Genomic DNA, 17,986 nt, shown 5'->3' with positions numbered 1-17,986 from the left:
TGGGCTTCGAACAGTAGAAGAGCTGAATAAGAATTAAAGGGTCTTCTTAACGACTTTCAGACTCAGCCAAAGATGACTGAATTAGTCTGTTTCGAACTCTTCAATCATTTTGACAACCTTCACCGAATTCTTCCTAAACCTCAAAATCCACAACTTGACTTATAGGTTTTATCAGGACAGTGATCGTTGCCAAATTAAATGGAGTCCATCACAATGGAAGGTTCACTCTTTCCTTTGTACCAATACAAATACTCTAAATCAAAACTCTTCTTCCTTAACCACTTTTGAGCCAGTGGTTAACCCTACGTTAACTGACATGTGACCAAGGTAACAAACCAGAAGTGATCACATTTGATGTTTTACATTTTAAACTGGACCTTAAGTCTTCAAACTTTCTTCACCAGATTATAATTCCGAGTTCCACGTGAACAACTACTAAATCCTCTCCCTCAAATAATCACCTCCTCCCAGGACATATTCTTAATCCTGCATCAAGATGCAATATAACCTTTGGAGCACTCATTCATGTTTGCCGAGAGTAGTGGTTTTACCCCCTGCAGTCTTCCTCCACACTCATACATGTAGTAAGCACCTTATTACCGTTGGACAGAAATAACTGCTCGATGTCAATGTCTGTCTGACTTGCAGTCACACTATCCTGGCTCTGACCATTCATCAACTTTAAATGTCTACTGAGCCTAAACAGTGTGACTGCTTCCTCGAACAATATTGCCAGGTAACTCTTCCTCCTTAATACTCTTTAACATTTGCTATTCTGACTCCAGGTCAGCAACTCTGAGGCAAAGATACTCAAGCCACAAACATTTGCTCATGATATGATCTTCCAGGAGTACAATACATTCCATAAATATCCACCTATTATAGTCTTTATCTCAAGTTGTAAAATTCAATTCCAATTAGTGTGCGCCATTGTTGCAGAGACACTCTTTCTGCTCAAACTTGAAACCAACACCAGTTTTCTGCTTGCTTAGGTTCGTATATTGAACATATACAATATCACATTCTTGCAGTCGTCTGGCCAACAGTATGTTATTCCTACAAGCAGCATCACCAGAACAAATTAACACATTTTGCCAAAAGCTCTCTGTGGAACAATGCTATGCACAAAAGCGTATAAAACAGATGGCACTTCACAACCAATCAATAGTTTGTCAAGTTATTGGAGGCATTGAGGATATGGCAAGTTTTATATTTTGAGAAAGATCTTCATTCTCTTTGCATACCGGACAATTTGCAAAAACATGTTTACAAAAATATTTTGCTATTGTTTATTTGTAATCATTAGCTAGAAACCAGAAAAAATACAGATCTGATTAGAATAGAAGAAGAAACATTCAGCTACAAAAAGCAGAGTTAAAAGGATGCATCAAATAACAGCGACAATAGTTACTTCATTATTATCATCTTAAGTTTGGAAAATGCTCTTTTTTAAAAATTAAATGTATCAGGTATTCTTTTGCTGTTTGAATATAGGTCTTCGGTCAGTCAACAAAACACAAAAATAGAATTCTGGTTCAATCAAGCAAGGATAGGTGGAATGCAAATTCCTCTGTCTGCAAGCGTTCTATACAAAATCAATTTGCTTATCTTAAATCATCTGTACATGGGTATCAATGTAGAAAACAAATTTAACAATTTGATGTCAAAGACAATCTCACTCAGAGGGTTCAAACGTGCGTACAGATGGAAATGGAAATATCTTACATAGATGCAGCAAGGGGGGGTTCTCTTTGGGTTGATAAAACAACACAGATTTTCAAACTTCGTCCAAGTTGTAACTTCAGAACACTAAAAAATCACTTAAGATTAGCCAATGAGTCATATTTTGGCTGAGATGTTAGTTATTCTGATTATCTTACACAAATCACTTATTAACATATTATTTATGCTGCTGCATATTAATAAAATCTGTTTCCTGTTATGACAGCACTGTTTCCTTTTGATTGCCTAATTATATTCAGTACAAGGAGCACCCTTTCCTCATGAACATTTTAATATTTGCAACAGGGCTCATGTACAGAAGTTTGAAAGTTACTGAGTCAGAGTAGAGAACCCAGTATCAAAACTGAGCATTTGATCTAGTTTTAGGAATGATAATAGTTAAATTTATTTCTTCAGAAATTAAAAAGCTACCACATTCAGAAGCCAGGTTCCAGCATAACTGGACAGCCTCAGTCTCCGATCAGACAGCTTGTGGATGGAGATAGTAGGAACTGCAGATGCTGGAAAATCTGAGATAACAAGGTGTAGAGCTGGATGAACACAGCAGGCCGAGCAGCATCATAGGAGCAGGAAGGCTGATGTTTCGGGCCTAGACCCTTCGGGCCTAGACCCTTCAGGCCTAGACCCTTCTAGGGTCTAGGCCCAAAACGTCAGCCTTCCTGCTCCTATGATGCTGCTCGGCCTGCTGTGTTCATCCAGCTCTACACCTTGGATCCATCCACAAGCTGAGATAACAAGTTTCAAAATGGAAATATAAAATCGAAATAATTGTGTGTTATTTATCTAGATGGGTGCAGGAGAGGTAAAAATTTCTTGCTTTTGCCTCCAGTACCATCTCCAAAGACCATTCCAGATATTAACCACTCTACTCATGAAGTATTACCCAATATTAGTGCCTAAGCCTCTGTTTTATCAGCTTGTGTCAAAATTCTTTTGAGTTGTGCTAGTGGTTTGAATTTGAAACAGTGCACAGGATTAAGCTTTTCCATTCCACTCAACTTACAAATCTCTGTAATGTGCCACTCATTTACTCCTTTCAAGACTTATACTTTTCTAATCTTATCCTCTACTCTGCCCTTTTGATGAGCATCACTGTACTTCTTTGTGTCATGTTCAACTTTTAAAATATTTCATTATGCCAGAACTTAATTTAGTACAAGACCAAGGCACATTACGACTTCAAATTTATGGGATAACTGTGTTTTGTATATATTTCTTTCATGGTATGAGTGCATCATTGGCTAGCCGGCATTTGTTCTTCAGCCTTAGTTATCATTGAGAAGATGGTGGTATTCAATGGTCTGAACAATTGCACTTATCCGGTCTAAGTACATTCAGAGTGCTGTTAGGAAGGGAATTTGGCCAGCGATAATGAAGGAATAGCAATAGAGTTCCAAGTCAGGGTGGTGCGTGACTTGGACAGCATCTAGTAGGTGGCAGTGTTCCCATACATCTGTTGTCCCTGTCCTTTTAAGTGTTCAGGGTTATGGTGTGGTTAAAGACTGGCGTGTTTTTGCAGGAATAAAGACATCCTATCCGGCTCCTGTCAAAATCTTTATCCCATTGCCCCTAGTTTTCTCTCTCTCTCGATTGCTCATACACGATGAACACAAAAGGTTAATTCACAAGGTTGAATCATATGGGATTGCATTAATTTATTAGTTCAGATAGGTCACTGGCTGATGGACAGAAGACAGAGTCGGGAAAAATGGGTTTCTTTTCTGGATGGCAAGAAGTAACAAGTAGGGTGCCACAGGGTTCAGTCCTTGGACCTCAGCTTTTTACAACCTATATTAGCAACTTGTACACAGGGACAGAAAGCTCTATAGGCAAATTTGCGGATGACACAAAAATAGGTGGACAGTAAACAGCAATGAGGGAATAAGAATCTTACAAATGGATATACTTAGGTTAGGAGAGTGGGCCAAAATACGTCAGATAGAGTTTAATGTGGCTAAGAGTGAGGTCAGAAAAACGTGAAGGCGACCTACTATCTAAATAGGGACAGACTTCGGGGTACTCTGGTGCAAAGGGATCTAGGTGTTGTGATTTGCTCGCCGAGCTGGTTCATTAGTTTGCAGACATTTCATTACGCTGCTGGGTAACATCATCAGTGCAGCCTCCAATGAAGCATTGTTGTGTTTTCCCGCTTGTTTTTTAAATTCTGGGGTCCGTTGGAGTTGATTACCTCATTTCCGGTTTTTCTTTGCAGTGGTGTGTATATAGAGTTTAATTCTACATGTTTACTTATGGTTTTCTTGGTGGAGAACCAGGCCTCTTGAAATTTCAATGCTTGTCTCTGTTCGGCTCGTCCTAGGATCCTGACGCTGTCCCAATTGAACTGGTGGCTTGCCTTGTCTATGGGTATGGAGACGAGTGAGTCTTCCTCGTGTCTTTTTGTTGCTAGTTGGTGCCCTCGTTGAGTCACAGAAAACTAGCATGCAGGTACAGCAGATCAAAGAAAGCAAATGGAATGTTGGCTTTTATAGCCGTAGGTATAGAACATTAAAAGGTAAGGAAGTATTGTTGCAACTATACAAGGCATTGATGAGTCCATGCCTGGAGTATTGTGCACAGTTTTGGTTCCCTAGTTTGAGGAAGGATGTGGTGGCATTCGGGGCTGTTCAGAGGATGTTCACTGGATTGATCCCAGAGATGAGGGGCTTGTCATTTGAAGAGAGATTGAACAGTTTAGGCCTAAACTGTCTGGAATTTAGAAGAATGACGGGAGATCAAATTGAGGTACTCAAGATGAAAAAAGTTTAGATAAAATAGACGTGGAGTGGATATTCCCTGTTGTGGGGCATTCTAGGATGAGAGATCATAGTCTTATGATAAGCGGTAGCAAATCTTTAGCAAAATTGAGGAGAAACTACTTCTCTCAAAGGGCTGTGGTGGATGCTGGGACACTGAGTAAATTTAAGGAGGAGTTGGACAGATTTTTAATTGGTACTGGGTTAAAGGGTTATGGGGAGAAGGAAAATGGGGGTGAGGATCATATCAGCCATGATTGAATGGCAGAGCAGATTTGATGGGCCGAATGGCCTAATTCTGCCCCTATTTCTTATGAACAATAGTGTCCTGCTGGACTTGGAGTCAATCTTCAAATTCCACAACCTGGCCACAACATGTTTCCATCTACCTATCTCTCAACCTCACAACCATCCAAATTCTCACAAAGGCTTAAATGCTCCTTCCTTTTTTCATGACTACATGCCATCATAATTTTCAGTGTAAAAAAAGTTCTTGGATGCAATTTGTATTACATCGTGGAGGAAAAAGCGCAATTTACCCGATCAACTTCTCACTACTTAGTGTTTTGGCTGTAAACATTAACTTTTTTTGTGATTCTTGTTTAATGAACAGGACTTGCACTTTATAATGAAGAAGCTTTGTCTGGACTTAAGTAATCTTTTTCTTTTGATGGAATATTATTTTCAATAACTTTCACTGTGCTACCCTTCAGACCCTTGACAAGGTCTTTAACCAAATTAACCTGTACTTAATTCTAACTATTACTTTATTTTGTCAAGTTACAAAATCCAGTTCAACTGCTAGTTTCATCTGTAAAACAACAATGAGTTTGAACCACCTCATTTACTGCTGTTGATTTGAGCATTTTCACTCATGTGGTATATACTTCTGAAAAACCGTTTGAATTTCAAATGCAGGCTGCGGTTATATAGGATGAGGAGACAGAGACCACTAAGTACAAAGTGCAGGTAGCAGCAGCCAAGTTGTTAAACAGCCTGCGACTCACTATCTTGAGAGTTCTGTGCACACAAGCAACAGCAGACCTTTACTTCCCAACGGATGACATTTTAAAACTCTTTCCAGACCACAAGCAGGAGTATCCATTGCATTAAAACATTAGAAAAGACTGTGTAATGCCATCAGGTACACGAGATCAAACCCAGTTTGACCCAAGGTAAAGCTGCATGCTACATAATATCATGCAGAAGTGGTGTGAAATACTTGTGAGAGAGATCACAATGCTTCAATCTTCAGTAGTCTGATAATTTCCAACTCTGTAGTTATGCTGCCACTTTCAAACTGACAAGAAACAGGTTCACATCAACATCTAGTCCACCTTCAGTGGAGCAATTTACTGACTTTCCAAATCTCTGAAGAAGGGTCCAAAAATTTCTGAAGAAGGGTCCAGACCCGAAACGTCAGCTTTCCTGTTCCTCTGATGCTGCTTGGCCTGCTGTGTTCATCCAGCTCGACACCTTGTTATCTCATTTAGATCTAAAGTATTATGCTCCAAACTATTTGTTATCTATTCATAGATAAGCTTATAAGTAATCTATTTTATGGGTTTCAACCAAACCACGTTACAATAGTCTATAGATTACAGAGAAAATGACTGAACAGAGAAATAGAACTCCATTGAGCTGAGGTGCTGGGAAATTACACAAGGCTGCTGATTTGAAATTTAAGTTAGCATATTGGGAGTGAAAAAGCTGCAACATGAGAAATGCTCAGAGGACTGTTGATCATCCTACTGAGATATCGAGACAAGACAATTGGCTACAAAATAGTATAGCATACAAAAGAAACTGCCTAAAGGTGTCTAAGAGATGCTAAAATATAGCATCCCTAAATTTGGGAGCAATGGAGAAGTCATGGACAAATTTGGCCTTGATAAGATGTTACTTTGAAATATCTGAGCTCAGTTATGAGTCATCTCTCTGAACTAGTCTGGAACTTCCTTTTCAGAATGCAGTGGCAGCTGAGCCACCCACACTCCTGTTAAGTGAAAAAAAAAGTTTACTGACATATTTCAATCTTTAATGTGAAGGTAGTTATAACTTGCTGTCTGTGACATTTACTATTTAATCCCATATTACAACTTTGAATGCAGTTGTGTTCTTTGCAGGACAGCATGAACGTTATTAAATAATCTGCTGATAATGGTACACTAATTACTCATTCAAAACAGAATAATTTCTGTTCTCTACAAGTTTAATTTTTCCCCTGTTGTATAGAAATTACTTGTCTTGTATGTAATACACAAGCGTATGTCCAGGCCTCTTGTATTTGTGAGCCAACTACCGCAGTCCATGGTGTCTGATGAAATGAAAGATCACATAATCTGTAGATAAAGTGCAAAGCAGTTAGCTAGTCCTTTTGCTTATTTAAAACTTACCAACAATGAGAAACAGCCAGCAGAAACACAAACTCAAATAAATACTCTGCCCTCATTGAGCTAGATTGTTCAGGCTCCTGGACAATACAAAGCCTGTAGATCTTGTTTGGACAGTGTCGATCAGCAATTGTTTGGGCTTATTAGCCTTAACTTATAAAATTTAGTTTTCAGAAATTCATCAAGTTTGGAACAAAGGGCACTATTGTATGCTTCGGACACTTTGGTTCACTTGGCTCAAATAATAACATTGAGGCCTTCCTGTTTGAGTGCCTATTAACTTCCGTTGCATATCAATACAGAATTGAAAAATAAGCTTCCAAATGCTCTTGTAAAAAGGCAAAATGTGTTAAGATGGGTGGTAGCCATTTAAAAAAGTACAACTATCTGCAGATTACCAAGTACAGGAGCACTAAGTCTCCTGATACCATCATGATTCAGCACATGTTTCATCCAAAATAATTCTCACTCATATTAGTTTTTATATCATGATTTACACTGATTATCAAGCTACACTGTCACTTTGCTTTAACTTGGCCGCCTTATCAAAACATATACAATCTAAACATGCAAACTGCTCCGCAAATATGAACATTAAATCAGAGAATCTGTCACACACGAACTAAAACTAAATGACGTTTATTCTTTTAAACAAAGGAGGTTAGTCTACACTGGTCACACCTATTCTTCAAGTCTCCTGACACAAGAATCAGGAGAGCAGGCGTAATTTTCTAGCATATATTAAAACACCTAAAAAGGATCATCAGTACATTTTTCATAATTTGATTTGGTTCCAAGGAAAACACAACTTTTGTCTCACAATTACATCAGTTTGTTAACACATACCTGGACAAACCAAGTTTTATTTAGGGAAAACAATTTGACCATAAAAATGGTTACTTATCATGGGCTCAATTTAGATATTTCACTGGAATTTGCTGTTGGGCTGGACAACATAGACGATTATTGTTGTTAAACTGTGTTTCATACACACATTTATTTTTGATTTGGATGTGACTTGAACCATTCCAAAAATAATGTAGATGTACCTACACCAGATGGACTGTAGTTTTAAGACAACTGCTCACCACCATGTTTGCAAGGGTGAAGAGGGATGGCAACAAATGATGGCCTTGCCAGCAATGTTCACCTCCCATGAAAAAGGATAAAAGACATCCAATAGGTTTCAAGATAAATATTAATGATTAAAAAGGAAATACCTTCAGTACAAAATATTTTAACAGCACTTTGAGCAGAAATGCTGAACAGGTTTGAGTTGTATTCAGTTAGTTGCAGATAAAATTGAAATTTCTGAATGAATTTGAGGCTAATAGATTTTTTCTTTCATATTGCCCATCAACCCAAAATTGTGATTCCTTCCAGTACTATATAATAGCTCTGCTTGTATAAATTACATTTAGGTTTGTTGTGTCCAGGTTTTTCAATTATGTATTTGGTCTTTCACAGCATTAATCTGGGTAAGTTGCTGAATTTTTTTTGACTAGCTCCGCTAATTTCAATGAAAGGCGATGTTTGGAAGGGAACAAAGTTATTTTGCGGATGCTGTTCACAGAAACTTAAAGCTTCACGAAACCTAAAACTGAGAGAGACAAGAACAGCATGAGGCCAGGAATAAAGCTTATAAGAATGTGTAAAGTACATCTTGTATGGAAGAACGAAAATGGATCAAGCAAAGTCCCACTGTACAGATGCCATTCAGCATGGCAGGAAAGGTGCACTGTAACTTGACTGATTTGCGTTGTTTGATTCTGAATACTCATTCTCGGCTAGGCTTTGCATCTGCCCATAATATCTCACGGTGTACTTGTCTATTCAGAAAGGTACGATTGTAATGCATGCGGGGATTACATACAATGGGGATGTTGTCATTACTGAAACACTTTTGCTGAGGTTGAATTGGGTGAAGTTATTTTGGTAGTTTAAGACTTGGAAGAAATGATTTTCACATTGAGACACAAATTACAGTAGATTAAAGCATGAAGAAAAATTCAATAGATGACGGACTAATGAGGAAATAAATTGATTAACCGTCATTGAATGGAAATTCTCAAAAGATTCACAAATAAAACAATTGAAAAATAGATAAGCATAATTTTTGTTACATTGAGAATTAAGATCGACATTGTGCTTTTTTGATTCTTGTCTAGCCCCAAAACTGCATGCCGACAGGAAAATAAAATTGCAGATATCTGTGCCTTTAAACTTCAGAAACACGGTAAGCTTGAGGTCTTCCACAATCAGTGAGCACTGCAAGAACTGAAGGGCATAGTGGGTCATTTAAGTATCACTTTTAATTAATTTACTGTTCAATCAAATAAAATCATTTGGTGCCTATTAAAATGAGTGTTTGTCCCTCTGTCTCCTCTCCTCATCCACCAAGTGAGAACAGGATGCAATCAGCTCTGCAGCATACACAGGGCAGTTCCAAACTGTATGCAATAACTTGTAGACACCCAGCCATTGTCCTCCATATTAAAGGCAGTGGCTTTTAAAGCCTGATGGCTCCCAATTACATTACGTTTTGGTAGAAAATCCTAACAGGCCTGCTCTTAGTGGAAGAACAAGTCATTATTTCAACGTCTGAATTATTTCAGTCACTATTCTGACACAAATGTTAATTTAGCAAAGTTGATTATTCAATCTCTCCTCAGACGGAATAACTGATTGCCCAAACCAGTAATAAAATGCAAACTGATAAAGGAAGTTGATGTGATTGCACTAATGGAGAACTGGCGCTTGCAGTCTGGCAGTGGCTGTTGCTCTGCCTCACTGCACCCTGTGCTTTGGGAGCAATTTTTACTGCATCATTAGAGATACATTCAGAATCCCTCATATGTAACGACCCTAACAAAAATACACATTCACACGTATGCAAATAATCCAGTGTGAAAATAAAGAAGAACTCCAACCTTTGTTTTCACCAGCCCGGTCTGCCAAGACAATGATAGACCGACTGCTTGCCATAACTGGAATCTACAATCAAGCCAGTCAAGCAAGATCCTATGATTTACTGAGAAGTTACAGCACCGAAACAGGTCATTCTGTCAACATTTCCATATGGGTGTTTGTGCTTCACATTAGCCTCATTTAACCTCAACTGCCTGTCCTTCTATTCCTTCGTCCTTCATACACTCAGTTAAAGGCATCTACAATATTAACCAAAAATCCTTTCCAATTATAAGAGTCAAGACAGGGATTAGTCAACTTGACTCAAAATAATTGATGTGGGACTAGAATTAACAAAACAGAGTTCAGGAGCATTTGCTTAAACAAATGTTAAACAAAACTACTGGATATCAAATTAAAGCAGGAATGTTGCAAACACCATGTCAGTAAACAAGTGGAAAAATATATATTTCCGAAAACTTGGACACAAGGTAGAAAGCAGCTCTGATGAAATATCTCACCAAAAGTACTAACCTAACTTTTCTTTTGAAGATACTGAAGGTAATAAAAAGTCATTCTAGTATTGTCTGATCAGGGACTTCACAAAAAGTCAACAATAATAAAAAAGCTTGAACACAGATTTATATCAGAACTTAACTGCAACTTTGAAAGCTTCATTTTATTCCACTTCTGTAAAGAGCTTCAAAATTTAAAGATTCAAACTCTATGAATCAAAGTCCATATTGAAACAAGACATTGTTAAACAACTGAAAATAAAAACTGGATCTCTTCAAGTAACCACTTGACTATTAAAAATACCACACAGTTGCAACATCCACGCCAGAACCAAATTCTACCTCACAGAAAAATATCATTGAAATAAACACAAAACTGTATGTGTGAAACATTTGCTACAGCAGTTTTTTTTTACAACAGATTGTTTACCCGAAGGCCACAAATAAACATATCACATGGTGCTGTGTGTCACACAGGCCAAACAAGTTTCAGGTTTGAACTCAAACAAACTTAATTTTCTGTTACCCATTATATCCTGCTAAAGGTGTACTTCAACATCAAACCATGTCACAATTCCCCTGGATTGTGATCTGCTTCCTCCTCTGAAAATAGTAGAAATATTGTTGTTCATACACAGAACTACATCACACACAACATTAACTGATTGCTAATTATAAACATTTTGTTCTTCATCTCAGAAGTTAAAGGACATAAACCTACTTTACAGTCACAATAAATATTAGTGATGACAAATTAAACTTAGAAACAATCCTGTTATATACAGTACAATCAAAAATTTAAAAAGGACTGGAGAAGCACTTCTGTAGTTTCTTTTAGGTTCAACTCTGACTCTAAAACCCAAATTGTTCTTTGTAAAGTATTTTAAAAAGCTTTTTTCATAAGGTTGACACTTCAAAGTATAAATGAGAAAAATGTTCAAAGCCAAAAAAATTTAAAAAAACACAAGAACATGTTGAATGTCAAGCCTTGACAGACTAATTTGAAGTATGCACTAGAATAATCACGGGCAGCACCAAACTAAAATTGATACCTTCCATCGTCAAACCTTGGCTATGGTGCTAAAATTAGTATATACGGCAAATGCAGACAGAAATCACCCTCCAGAAACCTCTTTTCTCCTCCTCTATACAGTACACTGCAGGGTTCTCAATCAATCAACAGACATTCAATTGCTGTTCAGAATCCTACATCGCTCCCCGGCAACCACCATCTAGATACCTAAATTTTAATACTTATTGAAAAATGCAAAAAATATTGTAAAATTTACCTAATGATTAGTTACGATTCAAACTTCTGCAAGCCCCCTCCCCCTTTTCCTATTCAGTAAATTCTGTGGAGGAGTTGTTGATGTTGTTGGGAAGGCGGGGGGATCACTCTCAAACATCTAAACGTCAGCAGTTCGAAATGCGCTCACCAGGCCAGGTCTTCATCACGACTTTTCTTTTAAAAAGAAAACGGTCGCGAATGGAGGAGGTTGCGGGGAGGGGTGGGGGGAGCGAATTAAAATTAAAGACGATGGAAATTTTTTACACTTCCAAATATTGGCGAATAATTTCGAAAAAGAGCTTACCGAAGCTTTTCTGTAAGGTGCTGGCCGCCTCGCATTATTTCCACAAGGCCTTATTCAGATATTTCTTGGAGGAATTTAAGCTTCTTGTTTACAGAAGCCCCTAAACGACGAAGCTTCGCTGCTCAGCCCGGGGTTGCTCAATACATCGGACGGGGCAGCTCCGCCTTCACGACACAGCCAGCATCTGCTTTGCGGCTTCCTTTCCTTTCCACGACACACCCAGCATCTGCTTTGCGGCTTCCTTTCCTTTCCACGACATAGATCGCCCTTTACTTTCCGGCTCTCAGGTGCTTGACGGCAGCATCGCGCACGCTTTACGGCACCGGCTTTGTTTGCCATTCCAAAAACGTCAATAGCACAAAAAGGAGCACATTTGCGTATAAGTTTGTTGCCTCTACCTTTGTGCCTGTGGGTTGGTGAAATCCGACCTGCCTGCACCGCTGGTTTATCGCCAGGGGTCTTCCTACTTTCCACAAAACGATTTTAGAAAAATAGGGGAATTCCAGCGCATGCGTAATGTCTCCAGTTTCTGTCATAACAAATGCCCTGCCTTTGTATAGCGCCTACTAATGATACTCCTAAAAATCCTGGGTGTTTGGTGCGAACATAAACGATATACAGATTAAGCGGCCAAAGGAGATTTTGGTTGTTGATTCTGAAGAAAGATCACTGGACACGAAACGTAACCTTTCCTTTCGCTCGACAGATGCTACCAGATCTGTTGAGTTTTTCCAACTTGTGTTTTTGGTTGTTGTGCGTTGATTACAATTAAAGATAAGTTGAGGAAGTCGTTTCTTTTAAATCGTTTCAACGTTTCGAATAAGTCAATGAAGTGTTATTTCTCCCTCATTCGTGACATCCACAAGACACCACTAAATGTTTGAAATACTCAACATTTTTAAGAGAACAAGCAAGGAGGGAGGCAACGTAGAGAAATTTGACGCATCGTGTTTCTCAAATTATCTTCAGAATCGTTTAATTGAAGATGGTTTGTGAAACATTTATAGTTAAGAAGCCTGGTGCTCAAAGTGCTTTTTGTGCTTTCATTTAGTGATAATCTGCATTCCCGCTCCAACACACCATTCCCGCCGCAAACCAGGCTACCACCGCGCTCCAGCAGCCATCCGGGTCCTGCTTCCCAGCGCGGGGCTTGGCCATCCGGCATGTGGGGTAGGGGTGGGACATAGCCATCCGTGCTCCTGTCGGGGTTGGAATCCCTGACGGATGAGGGCTGGGCTTGACATCCGGGCTCCTATCTGGGCGGACTTCGGCAGAGTCTCTGTCCCCGAGAGGGAGTGGAGCTTGGTCATCCGGGCTCCTGTTGGGGGTGGAGCGAGGCTGCTCGAGCTGCTGCTTGCTCTGTGAAGACGCCTGAAATGGCTGCCGCTCCTAGTCCAAATGAAGCTCGGCGCATCACGGACTTGCGTGTCGTAGATCTTAAATCCGAACTCAAGCGACGGAATCTCGACATTAGCGGTGTTAAAACCGTTCTGATCGCCAGGTTAAAACAGGTGTGAGAAATCACCAAAGGCCTGGAGAGGGAAGGAAGTCGGCGCTGGGGTTTACCGCCGTCACCTTTAGGCCTCGGATGAAGCCTAACCCACTTTCCCCTGCGCAAATTTTAATGGCTGCTTCGGCTCTCACTGCGTTTAATGTTTTACTGAGCGGTGACAAATAAATCTTTGCGAATTAAATATTTACTGTTTGGTAAAAGTGCTTGCGATCTTGATAAAGGATCGTTTGCCTTTTATCAGTTTTCAATGCTATTAAATGTGCGAAAAGACTGCTTTTTAATCCGATGAACGCTTAACTGACGCCTTTTAGTTGTTTAAAGTTTTTACTTTTTTAAAGAAACACAATCAAAAGCTACCCACTTTCTAATTCTCATGATCTGTGAAGTTGAATGAATAAATACTGTTTAAGTGGTATGCTTTATTTCATAATTTTTGTTGAAAATTTATAACCTGGAGCCGTTAAATAAATTAATCCTGTTCTTTGACTACCAAATAGTATTTTGTTGATTCATTGGGCTGCTTTTTGTTGAGTAACCAAAGATAAAGAAAATTCATGTTGGTTGGTCTCCAAGTCGGACATTTCCATTGGATTTGTTACCCAGTTAATGCACAGAATTTTATTTTGGGTGTTCAAGAAAATCACAGGGTTGAAACACACAATATTTACCTTTTAAGACTAACCAGTTGCAGTGAAAACGTTTTAGTTGACACTATTTGATTGTAAAGTATAAGCTTTTATAACATGTCACGTCCATTTTCAGAAATATGCAACTCTTTCTCCATTTAGTTTCAATTCTTAATATTATTTTTCACTGAGTTGATTGAGTTTTTGGGAAAAGAAAACTTGCATTTGTTGCTACCAAAACAGGTAATAGAAGAGGAGGGAGGCGATCCTGATAACGTGCAGCTCTTTTCGGATACGCCTTCAAAGAAAACACCTAAAAGCAAAGGTATCCACCTTTCTTAATTTGTTGTGTATGATTTTGTAACAAAGGGTTAACTTCCTTAATATACTTTTGTACTTTTTGTTTTTAACCAAAATGTTAATACTGAAATTGGTGATGGAGGAATGATGAAACGTCTCGAAAGCAACTGAAGGTTACCTGCCCTTTTTAGTTGATAGCAATTATGGATTTGAGAGGTGCTGCTGAAGACTTGAGTGACCTGACGGAGGTGTTAGATATTTAGGTTGGTGGGTGAAATGCAAATTTTGTAGGCTACTTAATCTTAGATGGTGTTGAGTGTCTTGAGTGGCATCTGTGCCATTTCTGTCAAGTGGGGAGTGTTGCATCGTGCTCTTATCATTTGATTTTAGGGAACGCAAAGACTTTAACGATTCATGAGGTGAGCTATTCTGCCTGGACTATTGAAATTCTGATCTGCATTGCGGCTTATTAATGGTGATTGTCTTTTTAGAGATGTTAATGGTCAGAGTCTTCATGATATGGCTACTAAATGCATACTCTTGTTGGCTTGTGTACTTAGCTTAAGTCTGCATGTTCTGCAGTTTGTCAGTGCACTGCTTAATTATGAGGGTTTGAATGGAACTGAACACCAACAAATAAACGTTGAAGCAGTTGAAGATACTTGGAAGTGAGGCACTAGGCTACTGATTGCTTACAGCAAGGTCCTTGAGCTGACATGATGTCCCTTATGACAACCACACCTACACTTGTGCTTGATGTGACTCAAGTTGTTGAAATGTTTCTCCGCTGATGCCTATGGAATTTTAGTTTAATTCAGATTCCTTGATGTTATGCTCAATTAGGCAATATCTGTAGGCCTTTTCACTCCAGCATGCCCTGCCATTCAGTAAGGTCCATTCTGTTTCTGTCTGTCAAGCCACTGTTCCCATAATTCTTGACTCTCGGGGTGGGGGGGGCGATAAAAACTATTATCTAACTCAATCTTAACTAAACTCAATCTTGAATGTACTTTGATCTAGCCTGACTTTTCTTTGAGGAAGAGAATTCCAAGTCTCAAAGAAAACAAACCATTGTTTCTGTCTTAAATGGGCAATCCCTTATTTTTGAATTCATGTTCCTATGTTCTAGATTCCTACACACAGGGAAATATCCTCTCATCTACCCTGTCAAGCCCCCGAGAATATTATGTTATACAACACAATAGAGCACAGGAACAGGCCCTTTGGCCCATGTTTCAGTAAGACAGACTCTCATTATTATCAACTCCATTAAGTACAGCCTGTTCAAACTTTTCCCTTAACCTCCTTAATCCCAGGAACCACTCTTGAATGCTGTGTTGATTTTAAGAGCTATCGTTATCAGCTCACCCCTGCAATTCAGCTTGTGCCCCATGTTCAGAGTGAGCTTACGGTGAGGTGTGAACTGTGTTGCTGGCAAACAGAGGATTTGTGAGATGGTACTTAATTGACATTCTTGATTGTGCCAAGCATCATTTTACCAGTAGTTGAATGATTGACCAGTTAGGGGCAGGGTGGCCTCCAAGAAGGACCGTATGCTCCATTTCCTACCGAAGATAATTGTAAAAATTCAATCTTGTCTTGTACTCCTGCTCAATGCTTTTTAAAAGCAAAGTACCTGTTTCTCACTGCAGAATTCATTTACAATTTGCAAAAATACAGGGATCACAGAGTATGGATAAAGTGCTTGAAGTATGAGTATAGAGTGAGTGTCCTTCAGCCACCACTCACTCATTTGCTCGCAACTATGAGGCCAAAAATTGCACTAAAATATAGATGCATTGTAAGATTTTCTTGTAATTTGGTTGTGTAAAATTGCTGCTCCAGAGCAAGCTTTGCCATAACACAAACTATACTGCTTTAACACGAGCATTTGCCTGGCAACATGTAAAATCACTCTGAAAAGTGGGCCAAATCCAATCTTGCCAATTACCGCCCCATCAGCCTACTCTCATTCGTCAGCAAAGTGAATCAACAGGCACGTGTCATTGATATGGTTATCATGCAGAAGTTGCATAGCAACGTCTGCTAACTGTTTCACAATTTGGTTTCTGCCAGGGATACTCTGCTCTAGACCGCATTACATTCTTGGTCCAAATGTGCACAGGGTTACATTCAATATACAGCAAGATCTGGACAACGAGGTAGCAAGACCTGCAGATGCTGGAGTCCGAGTCAACGCAGTGTGGAGCTGGAGGATCACAGCAGGTCAGGCAGCATCAAAGAAACAGGAAAGTCGACGTTTCAGGTCGGAACCATACATCAGTTCTGACAAAGGGTCCCGACTCGAAACGTCGACGTTCCTGTTCCTCTGTTGCCTGACCTGCTGTGGTCCTCCGGCTCAACACTGTGTTGACAAGATCAGGACAAATTCAGGCTGGGGCTGATAAGTGCCAAGTAATGACTTTAACAAGGGAGAATCTTAATTATCTTGACATTATTCATTATTCTACTGTTAACACCTTGAAGGTTACCATTTACCAAAAACTTAGCAGGATTGGTCATAAATGGTGTAATTGCTACAGCAGGCCAGAGATAGGGGTTTCTGCACCAAATAACTCATCTCCTGATTCCTCAAAGCCTGTCTGCCATTTGCAATGGACAATCACAAGTGTAATAGAATATGCCCCACTTGTATGAATGCAGTTTGAACAATAGACAAGAAGCTCGCACTATGAAGGACAAAAGAGGCTTCTTGATTGGTATCTGTTATTATCTTAAACATTTATTCTCTCCTCCATTGGCACATTTGGCAGCTATGTGTATCATCTACAGTTACAGCAAATTACCAAACTTCCTTTGGTAATCCCTTAACTTAACCTCTACCATGTGGAAGGGCACTGACAACAGACACATGGGAGGACAACCAACTGTAAGTTCCTTCACTCACTTGATAAAAATCTTGGAACTCCCTCCCTGACAATACTGTGTGTGTGCTTTCACCATTTGCACTGCATATGGCTCAACATCACCTTCTCGAGGGCAATTGGGTGTGGGCAATGAATGCTGACTTAGTGATAATGTCATTCTTTGAACACATTTTTTGGGGGTCGGGGGGAAGCAAATCGTGTATTCATCTCATCACAAATACAACTGCATCTTTTAAAGGATAGTAATTTTCTCTTTGAACTGAGACCATGCCCAGTTGGAGCAGTGAAGAGACTAATCGAACGTTACTGGATAAGTTTAAGTCTAAGATATTGGAATAAGTGAACAAACAACTACTTGTTCACAGATTGGTTGCCCTTGGTGAATTTGATAGATGTTATTGTCTTCAATTCCAGGAAGTAGTATCTTATTTGGTGGCCTGATTTATCAGTGTTACTCTCCTTTTTACTGTATCTTTAGCCATGAAAACTAAGAAAGTGTTTTGCAACATGGCTGTTTGATATGGAATACCCACTGGTTGGGAACTGCTCACTGTTCTGGTAGTCAACAATGACTGACCTGAATATTTCTTGGTAAATTGCTTGAAGTAATTTCATGTCTGTGTAATTATCAGAGGTTAAGCTCTGACAAATAGTTTTTATTTACCTGTTTGGAGGTGAAGGAGTGAGGCTATTCAAAACGTTTTGAACTATTCAAGTAGTTCTGCCTGACAGCAACTGTTGGTATTGATGAAGTGA

General features: G+C 39.2%; 2 protein-coding genes across 4 annotated transcripts in view; one reads left to right on the top strand and one right to left on the bottom strand.

Moving 5' to 3' along the window:
- The window catches only part of rnf111 (ring finger protein 111), a 109,441-nt gene extending 97,358 nt beyond the window's left edge, over positions 1-12,083 (bottom strand). The window contains exons 1-2 of one of the 3 annotated variants that reach the window (XM_048615987.1): positions 11,904-12,073; positions 6,739-6,838 (exon numbers count right to left, since the gene is read on the bottom strand). The gene's annotated coding sequence lies outside the window, so the exon portion shown is untranslated. Of the gene's footprint in view, positions 1-6,738; positions 6,839-11,903 lie in introns of all 3 variants that reach the window. The other 2 variants (XM_048615988.1, XM_048615986.1) reach the window with 2 other exon arrangements.
- Positions 12,084-13,201: 1,118 nt separating this feature from the next.
- The window catches only part of sltm (SAFB-like, transcription modulator), a 43,475-nt gene continuing 38,690 nt past the window's right edge, over positions 13,202-17,986 (top strand). The window contains exons 1-2 of the mRNA XM_048615790.1: positions 13,202-13,414; positions 14,286-14,367. Coding sequence (XP_048471747.1) covers positions 13,280-13,414; positions 14,286-14,367 — 217 coding nt within the window. The 5' untranslated portion in view covers positions 13,202-13,279. The remainder of the gene's footprint in view (positions 13,415-14,285; positions 14,368-17,986) is intronic.

Source organism: Rhincodon typus, chromosome 33 (genome assembly GCF_021869965.1).
Source record: "Rhincodon typus isolate 14 chromosome 33, sRhiTyp1.1, whole genome shotgun sequence".
NCBI lineage: Eukaryota > Metazoa > Chordata > Chondrichthyes > Orectolobiformes > Rhincodontidae > Rhincodon > Rhincodon typus.
This window is presented reverse-complemented; position numbering and strand designations above follow the sequence as displayed.